The sequence below is a fragment of the Anser anser genome (assembly GCF_964211835.1).
Source record: "Anser anser genome assembly, chromosome: 7".
Lineage (NCBI taxonomy): Eukaryota > Metazoa > Chordata > Aves > Anseriformes > Anatidae > Anser > Anser anser.
This window is the reverse complement of record NC_139727.1, coordinates 37,521,665-37,538,118: the sequence shown is the minus strand read 5'-3', so window position 1 is coordinate 37,538,118 and position 16,454 is coordinate 37,521,665. Positions and strand designations below refer to the sequence as shown.

The window sequence follows — 16,454 nt, the reverse complement described above, 5'->3', positions numbered from 1 at the left end:
GTTCCCACACCTAACCACTCTTTTCCATGAAGAAATTCTTCCTCATATTCAATCTAAGCCTCTCCTGGCACAACTCGAAGCTGTTGCCTCAAGTCCTATCGATTGTCATCTGAGACGAGATACTAGCATCCTCCTTGCTGCAACCTCCTTTCAGAGACAAATGAGGTTTCCTCCTGAGCCTCCTTTTCTCCAGACTAAATAGCCCCAGTTCCCTCAGCTGCTCCTCATACGTCCTCATATTTTTTTCATTAATTTTCAGTCAAGTGCTAGAGCAAAATCCTTCATTTTTCTTACCAAGTTTAAAAAAAGAAATCTCACACACACAAAAAACCCAACCCTTAAGTGATTTGGTAAATTAGTGAAGTGACAGCTTAAAGTCTAATTCACTTCCTGAGAAAGCACATTAGGTGCTCTCCTACTAATTTACATGAAAAACAGTAAAAAATAAATTCCTCGATATTATTGAATAGGTGGTAAATATCCTAATGATTTCACCTGATATATTGTAAAGCTTGACAACATGAAGAAAGGACAGTGTATTGTTAACAACACATTACATAATTTTTATCAAAAGTATCTATATTGTGTACCATAGATAGCTCCTGCCAGGTCTTAGAGCCAGTCTTGTTTCCATTGATAACTCCTCTTAAATTGAGCATTTTGGAATATTGGCCAGTTAATCTGAGGCATTCACAAATACAAATAACTTATCCTTAAAAAATAATGAGCAGTCAGACATGTTTAACTGAGATCCATATGAACATTCTTGATCCATATAAACTATTATTGGGCTTCAGTTTCTCTAGAAATGGAGATAATACACACAAATATATGCAGGCAGGTTTTTTGCAGCCTGTAAATAGCCCATCCTGCAGTTTAAGAAACATTGCTTGAAATCCACAGGCAATCCCAGAATACTGCAGTTTCATAATAAATTAGGAACATTTCAGTCTGCTGAATAAAACCAAATCCGGTTCTTTGTATGTACACTGGCAAGTGCACGTCACTCCAGGAACGTCTGAGTGGGCTGGGTAACTCCAGCCAGCTCTGGCAGGCAGCTGCCAGGCTCAAAAATAGCAAGTTTCCTATGGGTTTCATGAAAATAGGTCTTTTTATGGAAGACAGCAATTGTGCTAATACCCCTGCTGAGGAAAATGGGGCTGTGTGGTTATGAGCGATAGGGAGATATTTGATAACAGAGAACTGGGCTGTGAAACGCAATCTGGAAGAGGCCAAGCTTCATTGGATCCTTTGCTATTTGCTTTGTTGGAAATTTTTTACTTTATTAATTTCTACCAGTACCTAAATATTGTCCTCCTAGCCTTGAGTTAGGTGTGGTATAAACATAGAGCTAAATGATCTTTTATGAACTGAGTATGACAAAGCATCTTGCTTTTGATACTTCATAGTGGTTGAGTGCCTGAGCACTTAGTGTGTGTTTGCAGACAAAAAGACACTGAAATGGAAAAGACTATCTGGGATTACCCCGTAAGATTGATTTCCAAACCTGCCTTGAGGACTGAACTTGTTAAAGGAGGACAAGCAGTTCTCAGCTAAGTAATCTACTGCTGGTGGAGATCTGTCAGAGCCCGAGAGTTCTTCCAGTCAGAGTGCAATGAAAGATGAAGCACTCTGTAAGGAAATGCAATTAAAACAATCTGCCAATGAAACAAAAATCCTCTGAGCTGCTCTGTCCTCTGGATTTCCTTATAAATACTGTCTCTTCTCTGTTTTGGATAATTAGATTGAAAGCTCTTCAGAATGAGGAACTGTCTACATTTTGTCTCTTGTGTAATACTAAGATCACAGTTGGTACTTCAGAAAATACATTAATACTTAGCATTTTTCTTTACTGCCTCTGATAAAGACATAAAACTTTGGCCCTGGATTTCTGTAAGAACTTTTCTAAGGATAAGCAAAGAAGAACTAGCACAAATGAAGAGAATGTAATATTTTTCCTGAGGGATTTTATGTTGTTATGAGCTGACGAGGAGCATAGGATATCTCATATATATTTTGTCAGTTTGTGCACAGCAATAAAAAACTACATGTGAGAGTCAGACACAGCTAAATAGTAAGTGTGGCACAGTTTCTGCCTCTGCCCTACATAGACTTTCCAATCCCAGTTGGTGCTGACTTTGGGATCTCTAAGCTGTGCTCTGTTGTACCATTTATATGCTCCCCAAATGCTTCTCTGTGGTTTTGTTCACCTTTTGTGAAACACTGAGGGTGCATCTTCCTAACCCCGCCATATTATTTCCAGGACTGAGGACTGTGAGGGACTCAAACACTGGTGCCTGGACTCATCTTAGACCACAATGTTTTTTATGATAATAATGAAGTAGGCTCTTTCCAATGTCTTGTCTTCAAAAGCCAGAGCTTCAGGCTGTAACTTGCTCACTGTTAAAGTAATGGCATCTGCTTCTCAATCTTCAAAGCTTTGTGAAGTTTGGAGCTTAGAGAGATGTCCCCTTGTTTCAGAATCACCCTCTTTGTGCTTGTTGTGCTTTAACCTGGCAGGCAGCTAAGCACCACACAGATGCTCATTCACTGCCTCAGCCTACGCAGTGGGGTGGGGGAGAAATCTGGGGGGGGGGGGGAAATGGTAAAAGCTTGTAGGTTGAGATAAAGACAGTTTAATAGGGCAGAAATGAAAGGGAAAATAATAATAACTATTATGATAAAGGAGTATACAAAATACGTGATGCACAGTGCAACTGCTCACCACCCACTGACTGATGCCCATCCCATCCCCAAGCAGCAGCCCTCACCCCAGTCAATTTTCCCATATTTATTGTTCAGCATGACACCACATGGTATCGGATGTCCCTTTAGCCAGCCTGGGCCAGCTGTCTTGGCTGTGTCCCCACCCAGCTCCTGGTGGACCTCCAGCCTCCTCACTGGCAGGGCAGCAGGAGAAGCAGAAAAGTCCTTGGCTCTGTGCAAGCACCGATCTGAAACTACAACACTGGTGTGCTATCAGCATTACTCTCATCCTAAATCCAATGCCAACTACTAGGAGGAAGATTAACTCTATCCCAACTGAAACCTGGACAGTGCTCAGTTATTACCTCTGCAGAGTTCAGCAGTCCAGCCTCCCAGCCCTCTGTAACAGATGCTGTTGTGCAATGTGAGTGACTGTGATTGAAGTTTCCAGAATAGATTTTAATTAGAACCATAACTTCATACAGTAGCTTGGAATGAGTACAGGGGGAAAATCAAAACAAGAGATGAAAAAGAAAATGCCAAAAGACAGAAAAATAAAAGGCCATTTTACTGGCATTTTATACTGAGAGGCACTTGACAGGAATTACTCTGCATATCTGTGAAAAACAAAAACATATAGCAAGCAACAATAACTTTTTGAGAACCACAAAAAGCCAGATCCTCAACTGGTGTAAATCGGCATTGCTTCATTGATTTTATGAGAGCTGCCATTTCTCATCGACTTCACTGATGCTGTGCTTGTTGAGAGCCCTGGCCAGTTTGGCACAAGTGAGATCAAGAAACTTGGAATACTTGTTTACGGTTTGCTTTTAAAAAAAAAAAATAATATTTTTTTATAAATCTTTTGTTTTGTAGATTGTCCTCCACTTGGTCTAGAGACTTTAAAAATTACTGACTTCCAGCTCCATGCCTCTACAGCAAAGCGATATGGCCTTGGGGCCCACAGAGGAAGGCTTAATATTCAGGTAACATCAATTTTGCTCCTAAGTGGGAGAACGGCTTCAGGTTGTATGGCTGTATAAAGAGAGCCAACGGATGGTTATTGGTTCTGACTACTTTGTCAGCTCATGTAATTCAAATGAAGGGGAAATGCTAGAATTAGAGCAGTGAATAAGGTTGATAGATAACCCTTAAAGTTCTGGGGCTTGTTTCCTGGGTTACAAAACGCTCCAAACTTTGTGTGGTGAGGGTACAAACCCACACAGACCTCAATGTGTAAGCAGAGGTGGCAGCAGCCCAGAGCTACTCCCCTCCCAGCTGCAGAAAATCACCCCAGGTCCTCAGCAATGCACCTGTGTTACTTTTTTACTTTTTTTTTTTTTTGTCATTTCCCTGTAGTTAATGACAGCAGTTAATTGAAAGTGTGTAGTTCTAAGTGAAGCACTTGCCCCGAGGCAGCTTTTCAAAAGCAATGATTATGCTGCAAAAAAAAAATCTGCAATTCATAAGCTACTAGCTTCAGAATTGTTTAGCTGCTTTTATTTAGCATTAAAGATGTGCTTAGGTGCTTTGTAGGACCAAATTCTATTTTCCTACTTCTTGTGTTTATGTTTTCAACTTTAGCAGTGCTACTTTCTGAATTAAAATCCTTTCCGATGTAAAAACGGTGCTTTTGCACGAGAAAGCACATTTAAAGTTCAAACTCATAAAGAGGATACTAGCACCAAGTCAGCAATAAAAATGCCTAAAGATTATTTCATTTGTTAGTTACCCTTTATTATTAGACCCTTCAGTAGATTTTTTTCTCCAGCTAAAGGGAATTGTCTGCTAATGAAGTAAGACTGAGACTGAGAAGGATGAGCTCTAATGAGCGGTGTAATTTCACCTGCTGCCCACTGCAGGGTAACGGTGGGCAGCTGCTGGGAGGTGGCACCACTCTTGGATAAAATTCCTCTCTGCAAGGGCTTGCCTTTCCTTCAGCTTCTTGCAGTGCTTTTGCAGAAATAGTTCTGTGAATTTCTCCAGGGGAAGAAAGTTTCTTCACCTCCTCTTGCATGTTTTCATGGATTAATTTTTGTCAGCATGCTCAGTAAGGTGATTTGCAACTACAGAAGCAGTGGAGGCAGCGTGAGGTGAGTGGCTTGGGCCCGTGGGCAGCACGGAGCAGGAAGGAGCTCTTCCTTTCCAAGCCAACGTGTAGGTATGGCAGGTTGGGTGCGTGCGAGGTCTCACCTGCAGGCTTTGGGTTGAATTCCTGTTGAGAGCTGAGTAAAGTATTCTGTTTTTTCACTTCATGTTTCCTGTTAGAAAAAAGGAAGGAAAACACTAATGAACACACAAAGATATATAGATGATATTCAGATTGATCCTATAGGAATGTTTAATTATTTTATTACAATGTCTATATAGTGATATAAAATCAATTATATATATCAAGGACTGTGATGCATATTTGCATCATGAATCCTTTGTTGGCTGTGGGTTCTCATTTTCCATGGTAACACTAAAGTCCAGTTTAAGTACAAGAATGACCATACTGCTTCAGATTGGGAGCCCAGTGTCCCATTGTCATCAATAACACCACCTTAAAGAAAATAGAGGAGAGCATTTTAGCTCTGGGTGCTGCTCTTCCTATTGTCTGGAGTCTCCAGTAGGAGCTGAAGGAACAGTCTCCTGCTGGGAAGCGAGCAGGAGCAAGGCAGCAGTCAGTTGTTCCTTCCCGAAACTACGAGAGGCTTGGCTCAGGCTGGGTTTCCTTCTTTTGGTGTCTTGTCTTCCAGGATCTTGTGGCTGTACTTGTCTTCTACGTTCACCTGCTGGTTAGAACAATGCTTCTGCCTGTTCACTGGCAGAGGTTTTTTGTTCGTTTATTGTGCAGAAAAAGGCCTCCACCTCTGTGCTGCTACAGCTTTGTGCCCTCCCTGCAGAGCTGCAGGGCATTGGGCTAAAGGACCTTCAATCCAGTGCCAGTTTAAATACGGTTTTTACCCTTCGTTCTTTGGTCTGAGATCTTTGTTTAGAAAGATCGTGGGGGTATTCTTGTGTTTTGTTTTTTGTGTGTGGTATTTGGTTGTTTGCCTGTTTTTTCCATTAGCTTCTTCACTCTCCTATTTAAGAAGAAGCGTTAAAAATGCAAAGCTTTTTTTTTTTAAGTTGTCATAACTTGAATTCATTCACTTTGTTAATTTAATGCATGATTTATAAATTCAAGTAAACATCTCACTGAGACAAGGTAGCTTGATCTATATTCTTTGATTAATATTTGATGATAATTGTTCTCATCTTTCAGGAATGAAAGGTTTCCAACTAAATTTAACAGCAATTTAAATTACATATTTGATTGCTTTAAAAACCTTATAACCTCAAAAATATTTTGAAGTGTTTATAGGACAAATTCAAAATTTCCTCTTCCTTGAGGGGAAGAAAAAAGAATTACAATTCTAAAAGAGAAAACTTAACACAAATTCCTTAGGATTTAGGGATCCTGTAGGATCCCTTTAGAAATATTTCTAATAATGACTTCTCATTGATTAAATCCTATTTCAAGTATTACTTAGTGATAGCTACACACAGACACCTGCTTCTTTCTAACCTAGTGAAAATATTGTTTTAGCTTTGGAGAAGCTGACATCAGGAAACAAGTGCAGGAAGGAGAAGCAACAAAGTGTTGTTTTTTTATTTTTTTTAATGCTTAATATTTGGCCCAATTTAAGGTAAGGTTTCTTAAGATATACATAATTGTAAATCTAATCTGGAGAGTCTAAAGGGTATGCTTACAATTTAAATATGTGCTTAGATTTTAATTAAGTCCAGTTGAAAGAGTAAAGACATGAATATGTAATTTAGTGTTTTTTTGTTGCTGTGATGTTCTTGTTTTTTTGTTTTGGCTTGTTTGTTTTGTAAATAAACTCTTCTTTCTCCACTTTCCTTCTCTCTGTAATGCAGAGGAGAGGTTTATGACCTGATGAGCATCATGCTAATTAATGCGCAGCAACCTCAGTCTGAGGACAAAGATTCCCAGCTGAAACACTGAGATATAGGCCTTTGTTCTGCAGAAGTTAGTGGAATTTCATCAGGGATTAGCATGATGCTGGTTCAAGGTGCTCTGCAGATTTTAATGCTTCCTGGCAAGTGTTGATTTTAAACCTTAAGACTACTTCAAATTCCATCTTACTTTAAAATGCCTTGAAATATTTTCTTGAAAAAGGTTACAACTAAGGCTGTTACTATACTTATTCTCATTTCCCATTATTCATGTCTCCTTGAAGAATTTATATTCCACTGTTAATAGTGTTCCTCTCTGTACCTTGCAATTCCACTGTATGTGGAAGTGTGCTCACTGTATGTGAGCTTCACATTTAAAATATTGGAATTTGAGTATAAAATCAGGTGGCTCCATGTAAATTTGGAAAATGCAGGAAAACTAATAAATTTGAAGCTGCCCTATCTCAGGTTTGAATACAGAGAAAGTGAGAAAATTTAGGAACTGAATCTGTTTTGCCTTGCTTCCTTCAGATGCTACCAGGCTCAGACTAGGGGAAGAGAGGTTGACATCTGCATCCCCTTTTTGCAAATTAGACTACTCCAACATCCATTTAGGTAGAAACTGTATGTAAAGATGGAGATAGATTTGTCAGCCTCTGCCACTGTAACCCAGCTATGAATGTAATTTCAATTGCAATATAAAATAACTGTATAACAGAGCTTAAAGTGTCTATAAAAATTTACAAAGTTTTCCATTTTCTTCATTTCTCTTTGGGAAATATTTAAGTATATCATTTCTTGGAGTTACATGGATGGCAATGATAAATCCATGTTAAACACAGATGATATAACAAAAATAAGTGTAGTCTCTGAGAACCATATGGAGAAGCTTCTGTGCTTTCTCTGACAGTAACCAGCTTAGCACAGAACATTTCCTGGGCTTTAGCAACAAGATAAATATCTGAAGACCTCAGATGACATGTTTCTTTGAGTGTTATTTCTTGTGTGTTTAGAATACACAAAATATCTTTCAGCTATTTCTTCTATGAAAATGTTGAGAAGGGATGTGTTTGGGATGTTTATTACCAGCATAAATTAGGGTATAAATTGGTATGCAAGTTGGAATATCCCAGGGAACTGGGCATTCCTGAATCCTTAACCTTTGACATTAATTTGCTCTAAGGCCTGAAAATCTCTGATGAAAAATGAAATAATTCTCGGAATGATAACCGGTGGAAAATGGTATTACAGCTTTCATATGCCCTGCATGCTCCATTGCTTCTTATGTGGAACAAAGAGGTTGCTCCTTCACTCACCATTATTGAAATGGAGTGGAGCTGTTTTTTTTGTTGCTGCTTTTTTTGTTCTTCTTTAGGAATTTCATAACTCTGAAGACCATGTGGCTAATTCCTTCTGGATAAAGGATCTGTTATGCCACAGGCACAGACAGGTGGACTGAACTGAAGTTCTGTTTGTGCTCTCCAAGTTAAATTTATATTTAATGGTTCTTAGTTTTTGAAGGGACTTGCAAAATTCTTTCTCCCTGCCTTTGAGTAAGAAAATATTTTGGTCTCTCCATGTAGCTGTGGAGAATGACAGTCTCAGGGGTCTTAAAATGGAGCCAAAGGAGAAAATGAAATGAATGATGACTTGAGGTTTTCTTTCCTTTTTCCTGTGAAAGACCTTTTGTTTCTTGGTTCTGATTTATGAAGACAGTTTTGCCTTCTTTTCAGGCAGGTGTTAACGAAAATGATTTTTATGATGGTGCTTGGTGTGCAGGAAGAAATGACCCATTTCAGTGGATTGAAGTAGATGCTCGAAGGCTAACAAAATTCACTGGAGTCATCACACAAGGAAGAAATTCTCTCTGGTCGTAAGTACATTGTGGTTTTCCTCACTGAGATCTGAGCTTTCAAACCAAGGAGTACATGTTGAGATGTTTTCTTTTCTCAAGAAAATAAATGAGTGAAGATGATTTATGAAGTCAAGTACTGAATGGAGGAACATTAAAAGGCAAAGTGTTTATGTATGGCATAAAACACAAATTTAAAGGTAGCAGATGTCTGTAGTCATTCACATCTGGTAAAGGAAGCAACATGATTCCCTCCAGTTATATGCCTTTATACTCACCTTGTTGAATTTGCTTGTGTTAACCTTCCTAGTTCTTCACCAGTATTTAGCTTGATTAGTTTATCATACTAAGGAATAATTGATGAAACTCTAAAACATGACTCTTAAATGAACAGTTAAAAACAATTCTCTATATCCCTACATTTTTGCTCTAAGGAGGAATTATAATATAACCAAAACCCGCAGAATGTGTTGACGATGACTGCAGTATTTTTGTAGCAATCGCGCAGTGCTGAGTTTATGGATGGTCAGGTGACTCCATGCAATTTGAGCCTGTTTGCTATGAAGGTTTTAGGAACAAGTGCTTGCCATGAGTAAGGCAGCTCTCTTGTTCCCTTGTTGAAGGGGGAATCCAGCTACCTGTAGCCTGGGTCTTACACGTTTGTTCCCATGGTGTCATCCGCTTCCAATGCTGAAAGCATTTGTGAGCTTTCAGGTTGTTTTTCGTGTTATCTACTGAACGTATTGTAGTAGGAAAAAAATGTTTTGCACAGAGCTGTGTGCGTTTCTTTGTAATCTGCTTCTGACTGTAGGTACCCAGGTTACTCTATAATATAACTAATGTCAGTGAGGTGAAAATTATTCTTGGTATAGGAATATAGCAATCAGCTGGCATAAACAGGAACTGAAGGTAAAGGCTTATTTTCTTCAATTCAGTTTCAATTAACTTCTTGTTGTGTTTAACAACATTATGTGAGTAAATGACCCTATAACAACATTTTGTGAGTAAATCACCCTATAACCCTGCTCATGCTGCGAGATCTTTTTGACTAAGTATGCAAGAGATGCATAGCATTAGACCTGTTCTGGTCAGCTCTTGCATTAAGAGAATTGGTTTGCCATATAGTAAAAGGCAAATCATATATATATATATCACTTCAGTTAAGAAAAAAATACATTTGTTCTTCTGCAGTTTAATTTTCTGATTTTATTTTTTAGCATTGGTGTGGGAGCCTTTTTGGCAATAGGGTTTCTATATTTATTCCACATTGTTCTGTGTTAGATAATTACTGTAGAAAAGTCGTCTTTTCTATATTCATACTCTTGACATTGCTGTTCCTATCAACACCACTGTTGCACTGCTTCATCATATTGTATTGCTATTTTCAGTTCAGCTGTATTGTCAGTTTACAGCTGGACTTGATGCTCTATTTATAGTTGTTATTCACTGCCTGTCTGTTTTTGTTTGGGAGGGAGGTGGTGTTTTTTTTCATTCTTGTTTTCACCCTCTCCTTCATGAAGATTTGGTGGGCAGGAGGAGTGGTTGCTCCTGTTGGTGCTGGGAGAGCAGGTCCAGGCTCCTCCGGGGTTGTTACTCAGGTTTGCAGGGGAAAAAATGCACTTCTGCCTTGCAGGAGCAAAGATGGGTTCAGCTGGACTAGCTTCCTGGAAAACAGGGCTTCTCTTGTCAGGATCTGACAAGATGGAGGCCTCCATCTAACCTGGTTTCTGCTGACCTAGCTTTGGCTGTGGGAGTGGCTTCCTTGGAGTCCAACTCGCATTCTCCTTCCCTTCACTGGATAAAACAGATGAAACCAGTTTAGTTCATATGTTCTTTTCTTATGTGTATAAGACATTAGATTTCAAAAATAACTTGGTACTCATAGGGATACCAAAATTGATACTCATATTTTCAATAGAGTTTAGGTTGATATGTGGAGCCCTCACCCAGACCAAAGTGCTGTCCTAGGGTTTCCAGTTTCTCAGCATTTGGGAGGGTGATGACGGGCTGCGTTCAGAATTAGTTATACTGCTGTATCTGAAAGATGATGGTGTAATTTCCTTCCCCAACTCCTCCAGCAGTCAAGGAACTGAGAGGAAAGGCAGAATCATGAAACCCTGGTGTGGGCAGGAGCTGAACAATGAAAATGGACATCAGTAGAGATCCTAGAGAGCGTGGAGCAGAGTTTGTATTAGAGTGGAATTCAGGGGCTCTGCTGAAAGCTTTGGTACTTGTGACTCTTAGGGTTGCATGCAGTGAATTTCTTTTGTAAGCCAGCTGAGGGAGAAGCAAGCTGGTGGGACTTCTATTGGTGTGGGCAAGTTCTTCTGTGGCTGTTCTGCTACAATGGGCACTAGATATGAAGGAGATTCATTTTTTTCTCTTACATTTAGATACTGGCTGTGATGGTATCAAAAAAGAGTGTTTATGATAGAGTTTGTACAAAAAGATTCCATTATGTTACCTGAGGCACCTTCCCAACTTCATGAAGTTACGTGAAAGGAATATAGTGCATTTGTAGCTAATAGAAACATATATTGGAAAATAAGCTTATTTCAGGTAGAAGAGCTAGAAAACAGCCCTCTCTTCTGTGTTGTATTAGAAGCAAAAACCTGCCAAGCTTGGGAGCCAAGGTAAGATTTTATTTAAGCCTTGGAGTCTTTCCCACCATTATATAAAAGTCAAGGCGCTAGGATATGTCTTAGGTTCACCAATGCTATTATGTGATGCTGATAAAGAATTAGAAAAGCAATTTTTTTCTCTTCATATTGAACAAGGAAATTTTAACAAAATGGAAATTTTTACTTAAAATCCTCTCTGAGCTTCTGCCTAGATCAGATTCATTCCTTTCCTGGTCCCTTTAGCTTCCTGCTGCTGACTTAATGAGGATGTGTAAAATGAGAAGGAAAGAGAGGTGAGGACACCCATCTGAATGCTGCAGCAAGTAACTGCTTCTCATTGCAAGGCTGCAATTAGGAGTATGGCCTTTGATTCTGCTGGTGTTTCTGATGCTGTAGCCAAAGTTAGTTTACTGGTGGTGGGAACAACCCTCTACTTTTATATAAGCTCTGGCAACTGCTGTCTGGCTTTGCTTATGGCCCACTCCACCTGAAGAGTGATGGTTTCTTTGCATCAACCTTGCTTCTTGGCTTTAAAACTTTGGAGGATATTGATGAAATAAAGGTTATGTTTGATATAATGCAAAGAACACAGAAATACATGGGGTTGTCACTATTTTTACGCGGGCAGACGCTGCTTCACCTCAGTTATTCCTCTCCCAGTCTCACTTGGAAAGTTGTTTTGTATTGTCCACCTTCCCCTGCGGGATGTGGCTCCGCTTGCCTTCCCAGGGTTCCTGGGCCTGAGCTTGAGACATGAGAGCCCTGAGGAGGAAGAGGCCAAGGTGTGGAAGCAGCTCCTGAAAGCACATGTGACCTGACTAGGGAAAGAAGGAAACCACGCTTGGTTAGTAATGAATATTTGAATTGTTTAATCATTTCCTTTATAGAGAAAAACACTTTTCTAAGTCAAATGCTGTACTTGAACTGCGTGGCTGCAAATTCCGTGACAGTAACTTGGAAGCAAATCTTTCTGCTTTTCTCTTTCCTTCCTGTAATAAGCAGAAACAGCCTTTGAATGAAAACTCCTGAATTTGAGGAGTCTTTCCTTTTACCAGTCAAAGCAAGCATGTGGACTCGATAGCTGTAGCTATTCAGGCACCTCAGTCATTCTTGAGAAACCCAAAATGGCAAAGCACTCTTTTAACATTGTAAGTAGCAAACACCGGCTAGACTCTCCAGAAGATACGCAGATGTTGTTTTTCTGAGGTAGTGGGCAACAGCTACAAGAAACAGGGCTCCTTTCTGACTTTATACTGATGACGTCTGAAACTAACTAGTGTTACTAGTGTGGGCCAGGATAAATAAGATCTAACACCTTGAAATTGAGCAGAACATCAGTTCCTTCCTATGAACTGAGTATATTTGGAGTTCAGTGTCTTTTGGCCATTACCATGCTGTTTCACTATGAATATCCCATAGTTAATAGAAGGGTGTTATTGATATCTCTTTACAGAACTGTTTTGTTTGCCTGCAGAGGAGTTGTGTGAGTGATGTAATCTCTTAGAAATTCCTGGGACGTCCTCCTCTTAGAGACTGACAATGCCAGCAGATAAGATTGAGCTGGGCTACCAGAGGGTTTACGGATGAATATTTGGGAGAGAAATATAGTGTATAATTCTCCATTTCTGCCAATACATCTCTGACTTTTTTGAACTATGTGTCTTTAAACAACTGTTCAACACTGAGTGGGACACTGGAAGCATCACTGTGGAATTGTGCCATGTTTAGAAGAATGATGTGATAGTTTAAAATATGTACTCTTTTGACAGAGGGAAAGAAAATATTAATCACTCTTAGCAGTTTGGCAAGAATCTAAAAAACATAAGAAACATGTTTCCCACAACCCAAACAATCTTGATAACTCAACACAATCTCTTGTATCAAGAAAAAAGTCTAAATAGACTCAATGTGTACTTTAATATAATACTTCAAAGTGTTTCAATGCAGAGGATGTTTTGATATTAGAGAATTTGATGCAGTATTTCAGTTGTGAAGTATCTGTGATGCATTTTATTAAAATTAATCTTTCAAACATGTTAAATTATGTGCTAATACTACATGTCATGAAATAACAATGACAACGTGAAAAATTATGGGTGAAAGCATCTGCAGTATACTCAAATTCTAAAGCAAATTTCTGGAATTTTGCAGGTGAAATTCAAAATACTTGTTTCCAAATAAGTTTAAGAACTTTTCTTATGAAAATATTGAAAGTGGTTTGAAAAACAACAACAACAAAAAAACTTTTTTTAAATTTAAGGAAACAAATGGGGATGTGACAAATCTCCAAGTCTGATTTGGGTAGAGGTTAGTCTGTGTGCCTTGCTGTAAGACTGGGATGATTCCTAGTTTACACAATTTATCTGATACCTCTTCTGAAGACCTGGTATGCCATTCTGTTGCTCCTGTAAAACATGAGTCTCACAAAGCATGAAGATTTGAACCTCAGACCATGGACCTCATCCATTATATAATTTCTTCAGGGCACAACTTAGTCCTTATTAGTATGTAAAGACGTAAAAATGTATGAAACAATTTTTCAGTAGAATAAGAAAGTCACTTAAATGGACAAATTTCTTTCTAACGCTTCCTGAATTTATTTAGGACCACACTTGCTCAATATTGTAACTTCTGTTTAACCACCCTGGCCAGCTTTTTAGAGCTGTCAGGTGGCTGACGTATCCTGGGAGACCTGATCTGGACACAGGATCATAGTTCTGACCCACCTCTAAACTGCCCACTATTGTTCATTGCTGTTGGAGATACACTTTAACTACAAGGTAGTGTAGACACCATTACAGTGACCCTACTGAGCCATTTGTTTGTTGTCCTTCTGATACAATGTAGGATAGCAAATATCCAGCAGAATTTATTTATTTGTATCTGATCACATTCTTTCTAACTACAAGTACTAAATCTTTGGATAGCGGAATAATTCGCAGTTTCCTATAGCATGTTCTGAGGTTGTTCTACATGCAGTGCAACCCACCATGATCCCCAGTATCTCTTTTGACAAACTGTCCCTAGGGAACAGTAGATCTGTAGCAAACAGTACTTTCTAGATATATACTTCAGGATAAACTCAAGTCAGTACAGTTTACTTCTAATTTGGGTGGTGCACCATTCTGCTCTTTCTTTACTCACAAGCTAAACGTGCTGTCCCACTTTCTACCTTCTGTATTCACTAACATTTCCTCAAGAACTGAGGTTTACTTTTATAGGCAGTCATTATGAGAGGATTGCAAGTTAATAAACTTGCTTGCAGGAAGGTAGAATTTCTTGCTTCCTTTCCAGTTCAGCAGCCTGTCATAGTCTTAGAAATAGTAACTTTATCTTCATGGAGAGAAAGTAACATCAGTGTCTTTAGTATTACAATAATCAGGAATTAAGCAGTGATATCCCAGTGGAGCCACAGTAGCATTTGGGTCAACATAGTGGATACTCATTGGTATTTAAGTTGTTGCTACAGATATCTAAGGAAACAATTTTGCACTGTACATGGGAAGAAGGGGCAAAAGATAAAAAGGCACAATGCTGCTTTTGAAAGCATCGTGGGATAATTGTAAATACAGTCCAGTTCACAAGAACAGCAGCCATGGTTGGCATTGTCTTTCAAAGCAATGTTGTCACCATGCAGAGGTTGCTAAAACAGACTCTGATTAAAGACTTCAGCAAATTCAGTGAAAATGTCTCAATGTTTTATCCAAGTCCTGTAATAAAAAAAAAGCAGCTGCTGCGTACTGACATGAGCAGTTATGGTGCATTAAATCAGTGTGAGCTGTTATTTGCCCTGACTGGGTGACAGGATTGCAGAGATTATTACAGCCTCACTGAAATCACTCTCACTGAGTGAATTGCTCCAAATCTACTGAAATCCTATCAAATATAGGATGGGAGTTATGCAACAGTCTGGATTCAGTGTAGAAAAAGCTCCTTCAATACATCAATGTCATTAGTTACCTACTATACTGGTGTTTATCACTGGCTTTACTAATAAGCTATATTTTTCATTAACTCTGGCTTGGTGGAACTATATCTTGGGTTTTGTGTTGTGGTACCCAGGCAGTCAGCTTTTGGCATCTTCAGCCTCAAGTGCTCTCCATCTATCTACTTATCTTCGCTCCCTGTGCTAGGTTTACTTTCCTCCTCGGTCCTTATGCCCTGTGCAAGGTGCAGCACGCAGCCCAGTGCTTCTCACAGATGCTCGCTGTCTGCTCCTGAAGTTCAGGAGCTGCTCTGTGACCACCTGCAGTGATCCTGTGTGGGTGGAGGTCTGCAGAAGCGCACCCAGAAATGTACTTATGCTTTTGCAACTCTGCTTGACAAGAATGTCAGAACTGCTGACGTTCTGCTGTGGGTATGATTTGTCACGGTGTTCGCGCTCCAGTTGTGACTGCTTTGCTGGGGACTTTGTGACTCATGGTGCAGAGGCTGGGTCACTGCCATCCCCACGAGGAGTGCTCCTGGCTGGTTAGCCACCACTCGGCTCTTGGAAAGGGCGATGTTGCGTGGAGAGAACCTGCTCTGCAATGAGGCTCTTGGGAGTGTCCAGAAGATGAAGGAAAGCTTAACTCCCATGTAAAGAACCAGACTGGGAAGCTTTAAATCAAATAAGCTGAAGCAGTTAGGAAAAGGATACACCAGATAGGATACAGGCAACTGTTTAAACGTGTTTATCATTCACAGCTTTGATTTTTATATCTTTGAATGTGCATTATGACTCATTGCAATGAGAGTGACCACAGGGGGGTTACTGAATGGCTGTCTGGCAGCTGCTGCTTTCCCTTCCACCTGAGCATCCTTCCCAAGCCAGTGTCCCTTTTGCACACACTGAGCTGCACTTGGTTGTGGTATTGTGTGCACTTGGTAGGCATGAGCCCTTTCAGCACTGCTTTAAATATGCTCACAGCTGTGCACACAAATGGCAGTATTTGCTGGTTACTGTCAGAGCTTTTTATTTTCCATTAATTTAATATTCACAAGCAGGAGACAAAAATGCATGATGTGGCAGTGGCTGTATAGTTTGGATTTATCTCAAGTATATAACGAATATGAAAAGGTGTGGTGGGTGCAAAAAAAGAAAGGGACAATGTGAAATACCAAAGGAAGGTTTAAAATAAAAGGAATAACACCTTGATTGTGTTTAGCAGGTATAAAAGATATGAAAGGGGAAGGTCTGGTGTAGGAAGGATTTCAAACGCATGCAGATCGCTTTGTGAGGAGGGGCCTGTGAATGGTAGGTGTTAAGACCGTAAAATCTTAGGGGCAGAGGATGTTTTTGACCCCACACAAGAGGCCTGGGACCCTCAGGTTTTGTTACAGTCCGAATA

At 39.6% G+C, this 16,454-nt stretch overlaps 1 protein-coding gene across 1 annotated transcript in view; it reads left to right on the top strand.

The window, feature by feature from the left end:
* Window positions 1-16,454, top strand: part of CPXM2 (carboxypeptidase X, M14 family member 2) — a 75,221-nt gene that overhangs the window by 21,716 nt on the left and 37,051 nt on the right. Inside the window, exons 2-3 of the mRNA XM_083844479.1 lie at window positions 3,583-3,692; window positions 8,385-8,524. Of these exons, the coding sequence (XP_083700605.1) occupies window positions 3,583-3,692; window positions 8,385-8,524 (250 nt within the window). The remainder of the gene's footprint in view (window positions 1-3,582; window positions 3,693-8,384; window positions 8,525-16,454) is intronic.